This window comes from Ochotona princeps, chromosome 6 (assembly GCF_030435755.1).
Source record: "Ochotona princeps isolate mOchPri1 chromosome 6, mOchPri1.hap1, whole genome shotgun sequence".
NCBI lineage: Eukaryota > Metazoa > Chordata > Mammalia > Lagomorpha > Ochotonidae > Ochotona > Ochotona princeps.
In genome coordinates this window covers 18,339,882-18,357,525 of record NC_080837.1, presented here as the reverse complement: position 1 = coordinate 18,357,525, position 17,644 = coordinate 18,339,882, and the positions used below count along the sequence as shown (strand labels likewise).

Here is a 17,644-nt window from a genome sequence, read left to right as displayed (position 1 = left end):
CAGGAACTCCATCTTGACCTCCCATATGAGTGTTAAAGACCCAAGAACTTTGGCTCTCATCTGCTGCTTTCTCAGATGCATTAATAGCGAGCTGAGTTGGAAACAGAGCTACCAGTACTGGAATTGTGCTCCGAATACAAAATGCCTGCCTCACAGGTGCCCATTCCACCTGTTGTGCCACAACACTGGCCCCATTATTTAACCTTCAATTTAGTATCTACTGTGTACACATGTATCTGTACACAACCTAATTAGAAAAAAAGACAACAAGACCTATGCTTGATTTGGGAACAGCTACAAGGCCATTTATTAATAAAGCTGAGTAACACAGGATTGAATTACTGTGCAAATGCCAGGCTTTCAGGTGGAGCTGGGCTTGGCTGAGGAGAGATCTCGGATAATGTGAGGTCCTCAGAATAAACTGCAAGGTGAGGTGGTCATGCAGAAGTGAGGGAGGGACCCAGCACGTTAGCCTAATGGCTGAAGTTCTTGGCTTGAATGTGCCAGGATCCCATATGGGCGCCGGTTCTAATCCCGGCAGCTCCACTTCCCATCCAGCTCCCTGCTTGTGGCCTGGGAAAGCAGTCGAGGACGGCCCAAAGCATTGGGACCCTACAACCATGTGGGAAACCCGGAAAACCTGGCTCCTGACTTTGGATCAGTTCAGCTCCAACCAGTGTACAGGAGATCTTTCTCTCTGTCTGTCCTTCCATCTGCAAATCTAACTTTGCAATAAAAATAAATCACAAAAGAAAGTGAGGGGAACAAGTACAGACTCTCAGAAAGAAATGGAAGGCTCAAGTCAAAATAGCACTAAGTGGGCCCGGCACAGTAGCCTAACGGCTAAAGTCCCCGCCTTGAATGCGCCCCGGGATCCCATATGGGCGCCGGTTCTAATCCCGGCAGCTCCACTTCCCATCCAGCTCCCTGCTTGTGGCCTGGGAAAGCAGTCGAGGACGGCCCAAAGCTTTGGGACCCTGCACTCACGTGGGAGACCTGGAAGAAGTTCCAGGTTCCTGGCTTCGGATCGGCGCGCATCGGCCCATTGCGGCTCACTTGGGGAGTGAAACGTCGGATGGAAGATCTTCCTCTCTGTCTCTCCTCCTCTCTGTATATCCAGCTTTCCAATAACAATAAGATCTTTAAAAAAAAAAAAAAGAGAAATAGCACTAAGTGTCAGCATCAGGCCCATTTACCCACTGCCAAAGAGCATACTGCCAACCCGAGGATTCACAGCTTCTTTTTTTTTTTTAATTTCATTTTATGACACGGTTTCATAGACTCTGGGACTCCCACAACTCCTCCCCATGCCCTCCCCCATGTTGGATTCCTCCACACTGTTGCAGTAGTACAGTTCATATCCAGTTATGAGTTCTTCATTGTGAGCATGTACCATGCATAGAGTCCAGCATCTTATTGTCCAGATAAATTGAACAATTTCATTGGGAGACCATCTCTGGTCTGAAAGCAAAGCTGGCAGAATATCCCCTCCAATGAAAAGCCACAACACAACATCAACAATAATTTACAGCATTGTGGAGGTAATTGACATGGTATTGAGTGACCAATATGTTAGAAAACTACATCCTGTTACTACTACATTGACATTTCAATTTTAGTTTATACACAGAACTGGCTCCTATACACCTTAAAATGGTTATAGGGTACGATTCAGTTGTCTCATGTCTTTTCCTTTTTATATTTAGCAGCTTGTAGTATTGAAGCGTGATTTTTACTGAACTTGTCAAATTTTAGGATAGTCCAAACAGGCTTATAACTCTAACAGGCACAGAACAGTTTTAGGAGGGGTGTGCGGAGAAATCTTCAATACCTTAGTGAGGAGTAACTAATCTTTGTGGCCTAGTAAGGTATATGTGAGTTCAAGCTGACTGTTTCCTGTCTGTTCTAAGCTTTCCTTATTGGTCTCTGTCTATCTGATCTAATTTGGTGGTGGTGGTGGTGGGGTGCTCCAGAGCTATCCTGATGGTTATTGCAGGAGAGGGTGAGATTCCATAGTTGGAGCTAAGCAAGGACCAGAGAAAGCTCCTCTCCTGAGTCCCGAAGGAAGTTTACTGTTCTGTTTCTGAGGACCACTCAGGGCTCCTGGCTGTTGTTCTGATGACAATAGATCCTGTAATGGAGGAGCTGGGCTTCTTGCATCCTGTGTGGGAGATCCGAAAGGGAATGGATGACCTCAGAGTTCTTGGCCTACGAGGGCACTCCAATTCCCCGTGGTCTCCTTGGCAGTTGGGATATAGTCCTTGGTGCCCATACTGATAGTGCTTGGTGAGGATCTGGGAGTATCCAGGGTTGGGATACCAGCCTCCTCCTGTCCTCCTGCTCCACTCTGGGGTCCCCCCCTGCTCTGGATTCACAACTTCTTAACTGGTGCAATGACATTACTGAGTTATTCCAGCCGTGGCTTATAGAGGAATTAGACTGGGAAAGATGCTGGCACAGCATCCTGACAAGTCATTACCAATAATTGATGCGTGAAGTGACAAGAGCTGCAGGATAATGGCATTTGGATAATCTGTGAGGTTTCCACTTGCATAGAATTTGACTTCCCATGGTATGTTCATACCCATTATCTCATTGCATCCTCTTGGCCTTTTTAAATGAATGAGAATGTACTTTGTATGCAAGAATTTTTTAAACGTTTGCCAGAATAAATTTGTCTTTTAAAAACAATCATTGAGGGACTGGCACCACAGCTCAATTGACTAATCCTCCACCCTGAGTGTCAGGATCCCATATGGGTGCTGGTTCATGTCCCCGCTGCTCCACTTCCCCTCCAGCTCCTGCTTATGGCCTGGGTAAGCAGAGGAGGATGGGCCAAGTCCTTGGGACCCTGCACCCGCATGGGAGATTGAGAAGAAACCGCTGGTTCCTGGCCTCAGATCAGCTCAGCTATGGCCTTTGTGGCCATTTGGGGAATAAACCAGCAGATGGAAGATCTTTCTCTCTGTGTCTTTGCTTCTCTCTGTAAACCTACCTTTCAAATAAAAATAAATAAATCTTTTTTTTTTTTAAAGATGTATTCATTTTATTACAAAGTCAGATATACAGAGAGGAGGAGAGACAGAGAGGAAGATCTTCCATCCAATGATTCACTCCCCAAGTGAGCCGCAACGGCCGATGCGGGCCGATCCAAAGCCGGGAACTAGGAACCTCCTCCGGGTCTCCCACGTGGGTGCAGGGTCCCAAAGCTTTGGGCCATCCTCGACTGCTTTCCCAGGCCACAAGCAGGGAGCTGGATGGGAAGTGGAGCTGCCGGGATTAGAACTGGCGCCCATATGGGATCCTGGGGCATTCAAGGCGAGGACTTTAGCCGCTAGGCCACTCCGCCAGGCCCAAAAACAAATAAATCTTTAAAAAATATGATTTGGAAAGCAAAGTGACAAGATAGATATTGCATCCCCTGATTCATTCCCTGAATACCTGTACCAGCCACGGCTGCTGCCCAGTCAGGAGCAGAGTAATGTGTACTCAGATGAGTAGCACCTGGTAATCTGTGTGAGTGTCCCAAGCAGCAGCTTGACCCATGTGCCACAATACTGGTCACAGAGGTCTCTTATAATTCTGCTCTCTGTGGACTTTGTGAAGTCCCCTTGTAGAGATGCAGAACAGATCAGTAATCAGTGACGGAGTCTGACTGACAGTGTTAGGGCTTTTGACAATTAGTAAATATGTTGCACTTTAAATGAAATTCTTACTTTCTAAAATGTTACTATTTCAATTCCATACTTCCCTTTTCCCTGCATTGTGCTAATCTGTGCCGTATGGCATCTGTCAGCTGGCTCTTGCCCACAGTCTAAACACGGTTCACAGTGCTTAGAATAAACATTGAAAACTTCCGATTGGTGAACAGATGGTCTTTCAGAACTTCCTCAAATAACAGAAAGGTAATACTTCTAACAAAAAAAGATAACGAAAGGTTAGGTCAGTAGAAAGTTTCCAAATGTTGCCAGTAAATGGAGAGTGAGTGAGATCTCTGGGAGTTTCAAAACAGCTTTTTTGAATGAAGGTGTTGAAGGTGCCCTGCTCTGCTAACTCCGTGCACAGTCAGTCTGAAAGAACAAGTTACCATCTTTGTAAGCTGGAGTCAGCAAAGAGCAGGCATTTTGATATGTTCCATCTTTTATTTGAAATGTGAATGAACTATTCAATGGATACTAACTAGTCTTTTAATTAAAAAAACTGTTCCGCACGTATCCAGTCATGATTTTTTTCATTGTGATTTTAAAAATGTATTTATTTGGAAGACAGAGAGAAAGGGGAAGAGACAGAGGGGAAAAAAGAGACAGAGACAGACAAGTAGACCTACAGGCACTGTCCATCTGCTGGTTAATTCCCCAAATAGTCACAATGGCCAGAGCTGGGTCAATCCAAAGCCAGGAGCTTCTTCCTGGTCTCCCATTCAGGTTCAGGGGCCCAAGGATTTTGGCATCTTCCGTTGCTTCCTTAGGCATGTTAGCAGGGAGCTAGATTGGAAGTGGGGCAGCCAGGTCTCGAACTGGTACCCTTATAGGGTGTCAGCACTACAAGTGGTGACCCCTACTATAATTAAACAACAACAACAAAACTAAATAGATGATTTTATCAGAATGTAATTGACCAAAGAAAAAACAAACAAACAAACAAAAAACAAAAAACAGGCAACCCCTAGAACTTACACAGGTTCATGTTGCCTCATGGCTGGGTAATGTTCAGAGATAGAAAAGGGAAGTGACCTACAGGAAACGGAAGTGAGGGACACAGGGAGTTTGGCTTAAGTGTGCCATTTGCCTTATTTGGACTTAGTTTTACTAAAGCTCAGCTGCTTGTGATTGGCTGAGACTCAGCTTTTTGTTGTACAGGCAAATTCCTAATTTGGGATTTCAGTTTGTTTTTCTACAGAACTGGAGCATGAAGAACTGAGGCTTTCTTAGGCCAAATTTAGTTTGATTTAATTTGATTACAAATGCATAACAAAATATTTACCATCTTAACCATTTTTAAGATTACAATTCAGTAATTTTAAAGATACAGTCAATGATCCGTGTCCATGAGTTCTGCATGCAAGGATTCAACCAACTGTGGGTTAAAAATATCCAAAGAAAGAGTTTGCATCTGTAACTGAACATGTAAGATGCTTTCCTTGTCATTCTCTGCTAGACAATGGATTGTATAGCTATGTCCATAGCATTTATATTGCATGAAGTATTATAAGTAATCCAAAATGATTTTAAGGTATATGGGAAGATATAGGTGGGTAAGGTGCAAACACTACCCTAGTTTGTATAAGGAACTTGAGCTTTGCAGATTTGGGTGTTTGGGGGTGGGGGAATCCTGCCACATGTCCCAAGGATGCTGAGGGACTACTGTATTTCACAGCATTGTACACACAATCTTCAGGACCATCTCAGATCACAAACTTGATACACCCAATAAACAACAGCTCCCCTCAAGCCGGTCCTCCCAGCCCCTTTCTACTTAATTTCTGGGTTTTGGGAGACAAGACTTTTAAAAAAATGTTAGTCTCAAGAAACAGATATTGAATGCATCAGGTGTTGAACATTGTTCTTTATGCTGGGGAAGGAGGCAGCAGGACCCCTAGGACCTTTGTTGTCCTGGATTTGGAGGTTATAAAAAAGATAAATCATCATCAGAGATGATGTCAGTGAAGCCTTCAATGAGGGATGGCATCGGTCAGTCCCATGAGTTGCTAGCAATAATATTCATGCTGTGTTGTTCTGATGCTGCCGCTTGCAGGGCCAGCCGTACTGAGAGGGGTACCCTAGCTGGGAAATGTGAGCCTGGCAACTGGGAGATATTGAATATCACAGCCTGTTGTTAACATTGTGGTCATTAGCGAAGGCAGAGAGTGATTGAGAAGATGTTCTACCAGGTTGGTGTGGGAATGTTAGTCGTCTGTTTCAAGATTCCCAAGAATACCTGAAGAGGCTCCCTGAAGGGAGAGTACCACGCTGAGGGGGATGGGGAAACCCATGGCTCGTTTACGCTGGAGAGTCAACTGTAGCTTGGAGGCAGCCTTTTAGGGGGTGCTTTTGATGGTTCTGAGAAACACCGAAATACCATAATTGCATCCTGGGGAGTGAACCAGAGGGTGGGGGATTTCTCTTCCTTCCTGTCTTCTATCCCTCTCCACCTTTAAATTAAAACAAATATAATTTAAATAAAAAAAAAATTCTGGTGCCCAAGTCCCACCCTTGTCTAGGTAAGTCAGAATCTCAGACTTGGTTACGGACCTAGTCACAAGTATTTTTTTTTTTAAGCTCTCCGTCATTCTGAAATGCATTTTGGGGCTAAAATCCATTCTAGTTCTAATCAGTAATCGATGGAGGTCATTTAAATACTTGCTGTATAAAGTAGATATCCAGGCTTTCCCTCTCCTACCATTAAATAGGTCAGTTTTTGTTGTTGTTTTTCTTTTTTTTTTTTTTTCCTTAGTCAGCTGCAGATTCTGGAAAAATAAATGGAAGGAGATGGAGGGACATATTTTAAGGAGGTCCTGCGGCCTTCCCTAGACAAGGATGGGGGTGTGCACCAGGCTGCATTGTTTATAAGTATTTCAGGAAGTAGAAAATACGGTATGTTCTCAATCTTTCCACTACCTTATGTAACTGAGGGATGTGATCCATTTGTGTCAAATAATGAGGCATATAATACATTGCATTTAACATGTGTGGGAATTCTTTGCAGAGTAATTAGCATTCCTTTCTTCAGCCTGTATTCAGAGGAAACATACCATTCACACCCTCTCTGTGTTCACATTTTCCAGTGCGTTGGAGAGCTTTTTTTCAATAGAAATCTTTGTTCTCTTCCTAATAAGACTTGGGTTATACTTGGAGAAACTTAGCATATCTTTCTTTGTTTTTCTGGCAGGAATTGATTTTAAAATCAGGACGATAGAACTGGATGGGAAGAAAATTAAGCTTCAGATATGGTAAGTAAAACACAGTTTCTACTTTAATCACAGATTGAAAGTGGGAATTGAAATGTGGCTTGTGATATGCTAGAGACGTTAAAAAAATCAATGCCAAGGAGAAATGAGTGAGTATTGAGCATCTTTCAAAGGCATCACTACTGAGAGAAGGAGAATGGAATCACTGACTTTTATAGTCAAAAGCGATCTAAGATCTTATCCTTCTAGAGAGAGGGTATATTACTTCTTGATAAAGTTGTTATAACTGCAAAATCAGACAAGGCCAAGTTGTTAAATGATAGGGATCCTGAACAGGAATGCCTTTAAATGGAAGATTCTGGGCCAGTTGCTTCCCTTCTTGGAGTCTGCTTTTCCTCATCTGTAAATTGGTTGAACTGGAAATCTTAGAATTCCCTTTGAGCTCTGTATTTTACATGGTTTATTTGGACATTTTCCTTATTCAGTAGAATGATGAGGAGCCTTAGTCTGAGAAGTAAGAGAGAAAATAAATCATCGTTTGGGCTGCTCTGATAGATATGGAACAAAAGAATCTTTTCCTTCTTACACAAGCAGCAGAACACTTCTGACACCAGATACATGGGAGTTCTCCCCATACACCAAGCACTTCTCCAGCAGACACCAACGGGAAGTCCCGTGATTTAATTAGTTTCTGCTGCCCTCTCCCTGAAAACAGCATGAAATCCCACCATGGAGGGCTCAGTCCCATAGTCTGCACCTACTTCAGGTGCCAATTGCTAGTAGAAGGTTGTCACCTGTACTTCTCACTGACTAGTAATAAATCAGGGATCCCCACACCTCTTTCATGTTTGATCATAGAACTCAGAAAACAGCTATGCTTACCAATTATTAGGAAGCTTATTATAAAGGGTATGGGTGGGAGATATGCACAGGGCACTGTGGAGCTTCTGTACCTTCTCTTCCTCTCTGCACCACCTTGCCTGTATCTACGTGTATTTGTTCTGAAGTTCCCTGACCCTGTCCTTTTGGGTTTTAATGGAGGCTTCCCTATGTAGACATGATGGATTATACCATTGGCCATTTGTCATTGGCCAGAGGTTGGGTAGTGGTACTGAAACTCCCAGCCCTCTAATCACAAGGCAGCCAGCATCATCCTATGGCTAACTAACCCAGAGCCCAAATCACCTGTTACATCAGTGGCATTCAGAAAGGTACAATCTTGGAAGCTCCAAGGATTTTGGGACCTGTGTGCCAGGAATCTGGGGCAGAAACCAAATACATATTTCTTGTTGTTTTGTAGTATCATAATTGCTATCGTAAAAAATGGCATACATAAGCTGTCTTGGCATATATTTACCTCTGTTCTGTAGACTGGGAGTCCAAGATCAAGGTGCCTGTGAATTGGGGGTCTAGCAAGAGCTCACTTCTCAGCTTGTCAGTTGCTTTCTCACATATATCCCCACCTGGCCCAGAAAGAGCTCATTTCCTTTATTTATTTTCTTATAAGGGCGTCCATCCCATTTATGTGGGCTCTGCCCTGTTGACCTAGTTATTAATTATCTCCCAGATGCCATTACACTGAGAGTTAGGCTTCAAGATAGAAGTTTTAGGGAATACATTTGTCCTATGCTATGCCACCCATCTTTCACATTAGAAAACGCAAGGTGGAGCTCTCCTTATGGGCAGCCTACTCTGGCTGATGAATTCTGAAAGAATTTGTCAAAACTTTAGTGATTTTTTTTAGAAAAAGATCCACTGGTTCACTCCCCAAATGACTGCAACAGTCAGAGCTGAGCTGATCAGGAGCCAGGAGCTTCTTCCAGGTCTCTATGCGGGTACAGGGACCAAGTTTTTGGACCATCCTCTACTGCTGCCTTCCCAAGCCACAAGCAGGGAGCTGGATGAGAAGCCAGGACACCAACTGGTACCCATATGGAATCCTGTCTCTTGCAAGGTGAGGATTTAGCCATTGAGACATTTTGCTGGGCCCAAAACTGTAGTGATTAAGCATGGCTCTTCTGGGGCCGATGTTAGCAGGTTAAACTGTTGCCTGCAATGTTGGCATCTCATACCAGAGAGCTGGTTTGAGTCCTGGCTGCTCTACTTCCAATCCAGGTCTGTGTTAGTGTACCTAAGAAAGCAGCATAAGATGGGCCCAAGGCCAGGGCCCTTGCCACCCATGTGGGAGACCAGGATGGCTCCCAGCTTTTGCCTGGCCCAGCCCTGGGTGTTGTGGTCACTTGCAGAGTGAACCAAAGGATGAGAAATATCTTTCTACGACTTTCCCTGTCACTCTTCCTTTTAAATACTTGAAAATAAGTCTCGAAAATAAAAATTTTAAAATATGGTTGTTCCGGACTGGCTCTTTTTACGATTATTTTAACCTCTTAGGAACTGGTTTAATTTCCTTAGTGCCTTGTATAAAGCCAAATAGATTGGGAACCTAAGGAAAGCTTTGGTGTTTGGTGATCTTATGTGTAGAGATGATAATAGTAGAAATTTGGGGCATCAAAGGTAAGAAGCAGGGCTAAACAGAAAAGAATTATGAGTATGAGAGTACTTCAGAGAATTGGTGGAAAATGGTGTCTTGGTTAAGTAAGTTAAGTTGTGACTTGGAAGCTGGCATAGCAGTTCAGACTGTCTGATACTGAGTCCTTTCTGCATGTTTCTGATCTGGCTTCCTGCTGAGACGCCTGGGAGGTAGCAGATGATGGCCCAAGTGTGTGAAGTTCTGCCACTCACATGGAAGTGAGTGATTTTGGCCTCAGCTTGACGCATTTCGGCTGTTGTGGGCAGTTGGGGTGTGTGTATCAGTGAGAGGATGAGCTCTCTGTCACTGTGTCTTCCAAATAAACAAACTTTAAAGAATGGAAATGAAAGATAAGCTTTATTGTAAAAATTTTGAAATCATGCATAATTTTCTCATGCATTTTCCATGAACTTTTTGAAAACCTTGTGTATGCATCAGTTTTTTGTTTTTTGTTTTTTTTTTTTTTTTTTTTTTTTTTGAGAGGCAGAGTGACAGAGAAAGAGAGATCTTCCATCTGCTGGTTCACGCCATATGGTCTCTCATGTGGGTGTCAGGGACTCAAGCTCTGAGCTGTCATGTACTGCCTCCTAGCATATACATATGTGGGAAGATGGATTGAAAGCAGAGGCAGGACTTAATTCCAGGCACTGTGATATACAATGCAGGCATTGTGAGTGACAACTTAACTTGCTGAGCCACAATACCCACCCTTGCTCTTTTTGCTTAAGTCTCAGAACTGGGATTAGGGTTGACGCAGTGGCTGCACAGGGTAATCCTTTGCCTTGCAGTGCCGACATTCCTATGGGTGTGGGTTTATGTTCTGGTTGTTCCACTTCCCATCCTGCTCCCTGCTTATGGTAGAGCAGTAAAGGATGGCCCAAGTCCTTGGGACCCTTCACCCACATGGGAAACCTAGAGGAGGCTCCTGGCTTTGGATCAGCTCAGCTCAAGCTGTTGCGGCCACTTGGGGAATAAATCAGTGGAATGAAGACCTCTCTCACTGTCTTTCCTCTCTAAATCTGTCTTTCAAATAAAAAATCACTCTTAAAAAAAAGAACTAGGATAGAATAGAATAATATATAGATGTTCCCCAGTAATTTTTTCTTTTTTAATAAATCTACCTTTTTAGGGGGAAGAGGAGTTGGAACTTGGAGAGAAATCCCATCCACTAGTTCCCACATACTCACAGGGGCTGGGATGGAATCAGTCAGAAGCTAGGAGCCAGAAACTCAACTCAGGTGTCCCATGTGGGTGACCACTTGAAGTACTTGAGCCATTACCTGCCATGTCCCAGGGTCTGCATTGGCAGGAAGCTGGAATTGGGAGCAGGGCTGGGACTTGAACTTAAGCACTGTGGTGTAGAAAGGGAACATGTTAAGTAGCATCTTAACTGTCAGGCCAAATGCCTACTCCTCTTTAGCCCTTCTTTCTTAGAGGAGGAAACCAGGACTTAGGAGTGATTCACTTCATCTGAGGGTGTATGTCAGCGTGGGTGAAGAAGCTGAAACAGATCCCCCGGGATAGGGTGCTTATCTTCAGATGCTACCTTGCTTCTCACACAGTGGTTCACAGTGTACTTCATTGGAAGACATCAAAGTTGCCAGAGGTTGTTCTTTTTATCTATCGGTATTGGTGAGAAAACAAACATGGGAAAGATATCCATGGAAAATATCTAAGAGAGAAGCAAAGAGAATTTCCGACTGTGTTGTACAGCCCTGATCACAGCAGTGAAGAGTATTTCTGGAAGCCTGTGCCGGTGATCAACTAATTAGATTTTAGTACAGAGAAGCAAGGCATCCTGGCCCCATCTGTCTCCATCACTTTCAGCAGCAGAACACTCTCTGCTCAGTGTTCACAAGCTACATTTGGTGTGCTAGGATTTCTCCTTGTCCTGCCTGCAAAGATGGTTCTCAATCAGCCATGTGTGCAGATCAGGAAAATACAGCTTATGTGCTCTAGGTGCTTAGTTTCTGATTGCCGCGTGATTTGTTTGCTGTGTATCCAGCAAGTGTCCAATATATCTCCGTGATCAGTGAGAGAATGACAGATGAGACAGCTGTCATGTGAGGCCTGACCTTGCATTAAGTAGCTGAGACAGAAGATGCTCCAGTCTTGTTCAAGAGTGGGAGCTGGGTGGGACCTCCTGAGCCTGTTCCCCTTCTACAAAACAAGCATGTTGTGATCCATCCCTCTCGCTCTGCTCTTCTGTGAATCCTGTGAATGTAATGGGAAAGTATTTTGTAAGCCCATGTAAATGTGAAAGTACTTATCATGTTTAATGTGGTATTTTTTCTCTGAGCCTTCATCTCTTGTTGGGATTTAGTATGCATTATTACATTTCTACTGCATTCTATTCCGCAAGTGCTTCTCTCTCCTGTGCAGTTAAATTGTGCAATTCGAGTTTATCCTAGTAGCACAGGCTGAATGAGTTCTGACTGTAAGTGGCAAATTTGAGAATATTGATTTTCCCAAATATCAAGGAAATTTTATTTCCTTAGGATGTTTGTTTCTTTGAATGTAATTAGAAACCTTTGTGTTTTTCCAGAATGCATTGCATTCATTGTAATGGTTTCCCAGCAGCTACCAATGCAAGAATGTATAAAAATTTTTTTAAATTTGAGGTGTTGGTGTTTGAACAAGTCTTTGGAAACAGTATCAGGAGGTGGGTGTTGAACTCCAGGCTGTTGGATAACCCTGGACTCCAGAGCTGAGCTCTGGGGAGTTCTTGGGAATGTCCTTTTTCTTGTGCTCTGCTGAGTGCAACGTACCCGCTAGTGAGTATGGCTCACTTGTGTGCTTTGTACGGAAGTCAGATGCTCAGTGAAGCCAAACACATTAATCATTAAGCACTTCTCAAATAGGTTATCACAACCTCTTGAGAGTCAGGAACTCAGAGCTGTTCTCTGTTCCCTCCCACAGGTGTTTGACTAACAAAATTGTGCTAGTTCCGACAGGACCTGTGTATTTTCCTGTTGCTGCGTTTATCACCAAGTTCCAAGTCCCACAGCACAGGACTTCTCCTCCATGATGCTGCTGATGACTTTTGAAACCACTCTCTCCTTTGTTTCACATTCTAGGGACACAGCAGGCCAGGAAAGGTTCCGAACAATTACGACAGCATACTATAGAGGAGCTATGGTGAGTGTGTTTTTGGGTTTTGTAGCTTCACAGGTAAAAGTAAAATGTGGATATGCATTTGCCCAGACTATAGCATTTAAACTGGAGTCTTAGGCCAAGGAGAAAAATCTTCTTTTTCTTTTATCTTCATCATCATCATCATCATCGTTTTTTAATGTAAAAACAATACATTGAAAGGGTTTAGGGTTATGCTTTGTGCATGGTGACAATGTGCTTTGCCATTGGTCTTCATGGTAATAATTAGGAGATTAGCTTGTAGATGTTCTGCAACTCACCCCGTGTGCTGAGGTAACCACATAGTTTTATGGCTTTTCCTATTATTTATATCTGAGACAGTCTTAACACTCTACAAGCCCTGTAACTTGGTGTTCGTTGTTTGCACACTGTTATTGAGCAGCCCTGCCACCGTCAACCCTTTTACCACCTCCATAGTATCCACTATGATGGCTCCTCTCTCTGAAATCCCTCTGACCAGTGTTGTCCACTGCCCTAAGAAGGGGCTGAGACTCTGTGAGGCTGAGCATCTGGGGAACTGACCACCAGTTCCTTCTCTGTTATACCTGGCCTTAGAATTCATGCTGGCCCTTATTAGCACAACTTCATCACGTGGTCATTTTTCACTCGGAAATGCCTCATCAACACATTTATGTTGTGTGTTGGCTCTGGATGGGTCTTCTGTGGTGCTGCAAGAACCATAGCAACTTGGAAGAGAACTGCCAAAACGTGCCTAGAGTGGCAAGCATAGACCAGAGCCTTATCTCTGGCTTTTAGACGTAAGCCAAGCACAAGTTGGAACATTGAATTATGGTAAAACCAGTTATGCTCAGAGTCTTTGAAGTGTAAACAGGTCTGTCAGCCTGGTAGACCTTAGAGTCCCAGCTGCCTCCGTACCCAGCTTGTTGCTTAAGAGACTTTACACCTGGGATTGGTGCTGGGGTGACACCTGGCAGGGTGACAGCTGTTGCTGGCTTCTGGGGAGATGGAATCTGAATCCACAGACTCCTTCATTACCATGCTGTCCTCCCTTTTTCCTCCTTCAAGTCACTTTCCCACCACTATTTGGGTGTTGGCAACTTATCCCACAGAAAAGAGAAGGTTCCTTTGTAAGGCTGCAATATCCCACTGACTGGGTTACCTGTAAGTATTCTCCACACTACGCCCTGTCACTTGTTAGAGTGTGTAGGGTCATGATTTGTGGTTAGATTGAAATCACAGGGCATGCCAGGAAGACACTCATTTGTTTCCTGTTTGTGTCTCCCAACCAGGCAGGGTAATTTGTAATAGCTCATAGGGGACTCTGGCGGGAGAGTCCTAAGACACATGAGGCTCTCTGTTAACCAATGCCTAGCTCGCATGCTCACTTCCCCTGGATGGTGAGCAGAAGCAGATTGGGAACAGATGTGTCTCTTAGACATCTTGCTCTGGTGTTACCTTAGCCTGGAGGATGTTGGTGTGGTTTTTTTTTTTTTTTTTTTTTTTTGAGGTTTAATAAGGAATATTTTATTATTTACTATTTTTTTATTCTTTATGACACAGTTTAATAGGCATTGGGGTTTTCCTTCCCTCGGCCCCCTATTCTTCTCCTCTCCAGTCTTTCCATAGGTGTCTTTCGAGGACCCTCAAAAGTCCATCATTGAGACCACATTGAGGTGCTTCCCAACAACGTAGGGGCTTATCTGTCGTTTCGCTGTGAGACCATTGTATTGCAAGAACGGGGATGTACTTCTCTCTATTTCTGCCTATGGGCAGATTTATTTCTGCTGTGCTTCCATTATATCTTCCCTTAGGTACAATCCATCACAGGTTGAGAAGGAAAAAAGAAAAAGTTTAAATCAGATAAAATAGTGAGCTTTCATCTCCATGGTGTTGTCGAAATCGTAGCAGGGGTATCAGTGGTGCCAAGGAGTGTTCACTATCTTTCTGCAGAAATTAATGCTAGCATATGACTCATGTGGTTCAAATGGGAGTACAGTATGGACTAGATCATTGTTACCCACAGGTAGTAGTAACAGTGATAAGAGGGATATTAACAGTCTCAGGTGATCACATGCAGTCTGTCATGAATTATCAATTAATAGGTTACATCACAAGATCTTGTTGCATGTGGTACAGACAGCTAGGAAGTGTAATAAGATACAATTTACAGGTACAGTTTTTAGATTTGTATTATATTATATTATATTATATTATATTATATTATATTAAGGCAAGCATATGATATCTGACCTTTTGGGGTTGGCTCATTTCCCTTAGCTTAATGGTTTCCAGTTGAGCCCGTTTGGCCATGAAGAAATGTATTTCGTTTTTAAAAATAACTGAGTAGGGCCCAGCGGCGTGGCCTAGCGGCTAAAGTCCTCGCCTGGAACGCGCCGGGATCCCATATGGGCGCCGGTTCTAATCCCAGCAGCTCCACTTCCCATCCAGCTCCCTGCTTGTGGCCTGGGAAAGCAGTTGAGGACGGCCCAGAGCACTGGGACCCTGCACCCGCATGGGAGACCTGGAAGAGGTTCCTGGTTCCCGGCTTCGGATCGGCGCGCATCGGCCCATTGCGGCTCACTTGGGGAGTGAAACATCGGACGGAAGATCTTCCTCTCTGTCTCTCCTCCTCCTCTGTATATCTGACTTTGTAAGAAAAATAAATCTTTAAAAAAAAAATAACTGAGTAGTATTCCATAGAGTAGATGAATGGGTGATCTTTTTCATTTGTCCTCTGCCTACTCTGTCACCACAATACTTTAAACAATGAACAAATACCATATGTTCTGTCTAGTACAAGACAGCTTTTAGGCAAATTGCAAATTAGATTGATATAGGTAGTCAAGTATATACATATACTCTTTCAGATGAATGGTATAATGGAGACTAGCACCCTGAGAAGTAGTTATGTTACAGTACCTGCCTGTAGTCCTGAATAAAAGTAGAACTCCCATGTGAAACATGTGACGAGTATGCTGCATGCTACTGGATTTTGTGCTTCTATATATACCTACCATGTCATGATACACTGAAACAGCAGAAAGTGAACCTTGTATCTATTACAGAGGGACTACACTACTATGATCATTTGGGAAATAATAGGAAGGAGGGGCAAAAAGGGAGAGAAAGGAAAGAACTCCTATACTTACAAAACTCTATATAGATAAACAAAAATAGCAAAAAAAGAAAAAAGAAGAAGAAATTATTGCTGTTCTAGACAGTATCCATTAGGAATTTTTGTTCCCTTTGTCTTTTTTTTTTAAAGATGTATTTATTTTTATTGCAAAATCAGATATACACAGAGGAGGAGAGACAGAAAGATCTTCCGTCCAATGATTCACTTTCCAAGTGACCACAATGGCCAGTGCTGTGCCGATCCAAAGCCAGGAGCCAGGAACTTCCTCCAGGTCTCCCACACGGGTGAAGGAACCCAAGGCTTTGGCTTTGGGCCATCCTGCTTTCCCAGGCCACAGCAGGGAGCTGGATGGGAAGTAGAGCTGCCAGGATTAGAACCAGCACCCATATGGGATCCCAGCACGTTTAAGGCGAGGACTTTAGCTACTAGGTCACCGCGCCAGGCCCTGTTCCCTTTTTGTTACCCATTAGGAGTTTTTGTCCCCTTCATTCTGCTGTATGTAATGTCATTGTCTGACCTATAGTAGACATGTAAGAGAATCAGGTGTGCTTGATATGCCTGCATTCCATATCACATACCTAACTTCAAGTCCATACTGCACATTGGACTTGAGCTTCCTGTTAGTTCAGACCTAGAGAGGCAGTGGTGAGGGCTAAAATGATTGAGTCCCTGCCACCTATGTGGGGTTTAGTTCTTACCTCCCAGCTTCTGTCTGACCCAACCTCAACTTGCAGGAATTTGGGGAATGAATCAGGGGATGCAAGCTTGCTCTCACTGTGTCTGTGTGTCTGTCTCTATCTTTCGTGGTTGTTTATTTTATTTAAACATTTTTTTAGTATGATCATTCACCAGCTAGATTTATTTTAAAAGATTTGTTTTTATCTGAAAGACAGATTTTTACAGAGAGGGAAGGGGAGACAGAGAGAAGAGATCTGCTGGTTCACTCTCCAAATGGCCATAGCAGTCAGTGCTGAGCTGATCCAAAACTGGGAGCCTGGATCTTCCTTCTGGCCTCTATGTGGGTACAGGGGCCAAAGGTCTTGGGCTGTTCTCCTCTGCCTCTCAAGGCCTTAAGCAAAGAACATCAAAAGTGGAGCACCCAGGACTAGAACTGGTGTGCATATGGGATGCCAGCAGGCAGAGGATTAGCTTGCTTGGCCCCTGTGCCAGATCCTCACAATTATTTTAAAAACAATTTTTGAATGCTTGAAGGGATGAAATTAGTGGAAAATTTCAGAGCTATACTTTAGGTGAATCTTTAGGGTATCCTGCTCTGCTGGAGTCTTGATCTCTTGGGTCATCTCTTTCAGTGGGATGTGAGCCCTTCTTGTTCTCACTGGAGAGCCATTTTTAGCAAGTGCTGGTTTGGGCAGTTTATTTTCTTCAAGTCAGGATTACAGCCTGTTGACCAGTGCTGATTTGGAGTTTTTTACCACACTGTATTTCAAACACTTGAGCAACATTTACAGGCCTAGCAGTGATCCTGATGAATAGCCAGCCTTTTGGGGAAAGCAGGCCCTGTTGTTACAGTGTCAACTGTTCTAATAATTCTTCAGAGGCTGTTTTTATTATAGATATACACTGAATATTCAAAGTGCTGTCTGATGTATTTGATTTGTATTTTCAACTGATTTGCAATATCTGTTATCTTACAAACAGAGAAAACTGTCTAATGATTTGTTATTGAAACCAAAGGTAGAAATAAGTAATATCTGCCACTTACCAGGTTCAAACTCTGTCCTGGGTTCTAGGTTAAGTTGTTTACAGAGAGTATCCCAGTTGATCCTCGTTTTATGACAGAGGAAATAGAGTCTAAGAGGAGTAAAATCACATCTCCAGCTGCTCCCTTAGTGGAGCCTGAGTTAGCCAGGCTCTCAAAAACCACACTGTGTTCACACTTTCCATGCTAGGTGAAGTGAAACCTCATGACAGATGTGGCGTGTCAATGAGCAGGGTC

The 17,644-nt window shown here is 43.4% G+C and overlaps 1 protein-coding gene across 1 annotated transcript in view; it reads left to right on the top strand.

Annotated features, from left to right (window-relative positions):
- The window catches only part of RAB8B (RAB8B, member RAS oncogene family), an 86,647-nt gene that overhangs the window by 58,634 nt on the left and 10,369 nt on the right, over positions 1 to 17,644 (top strand). The window contains exons 2-3 of the mRNA XM_004578005.2: positions 6,889 to 6,949; positions 12,515 to 12,575. Coding sequence (XP_004578062.1) covers positions 6,889 to 6,949; positions 12,515 to 12,575 — 122 coding nt within the window. The remainder of the gene's footprint in view (positions 1 to 6,888; positions 6,950 to 12,514; positions 12,576 to 17,644) is intronic.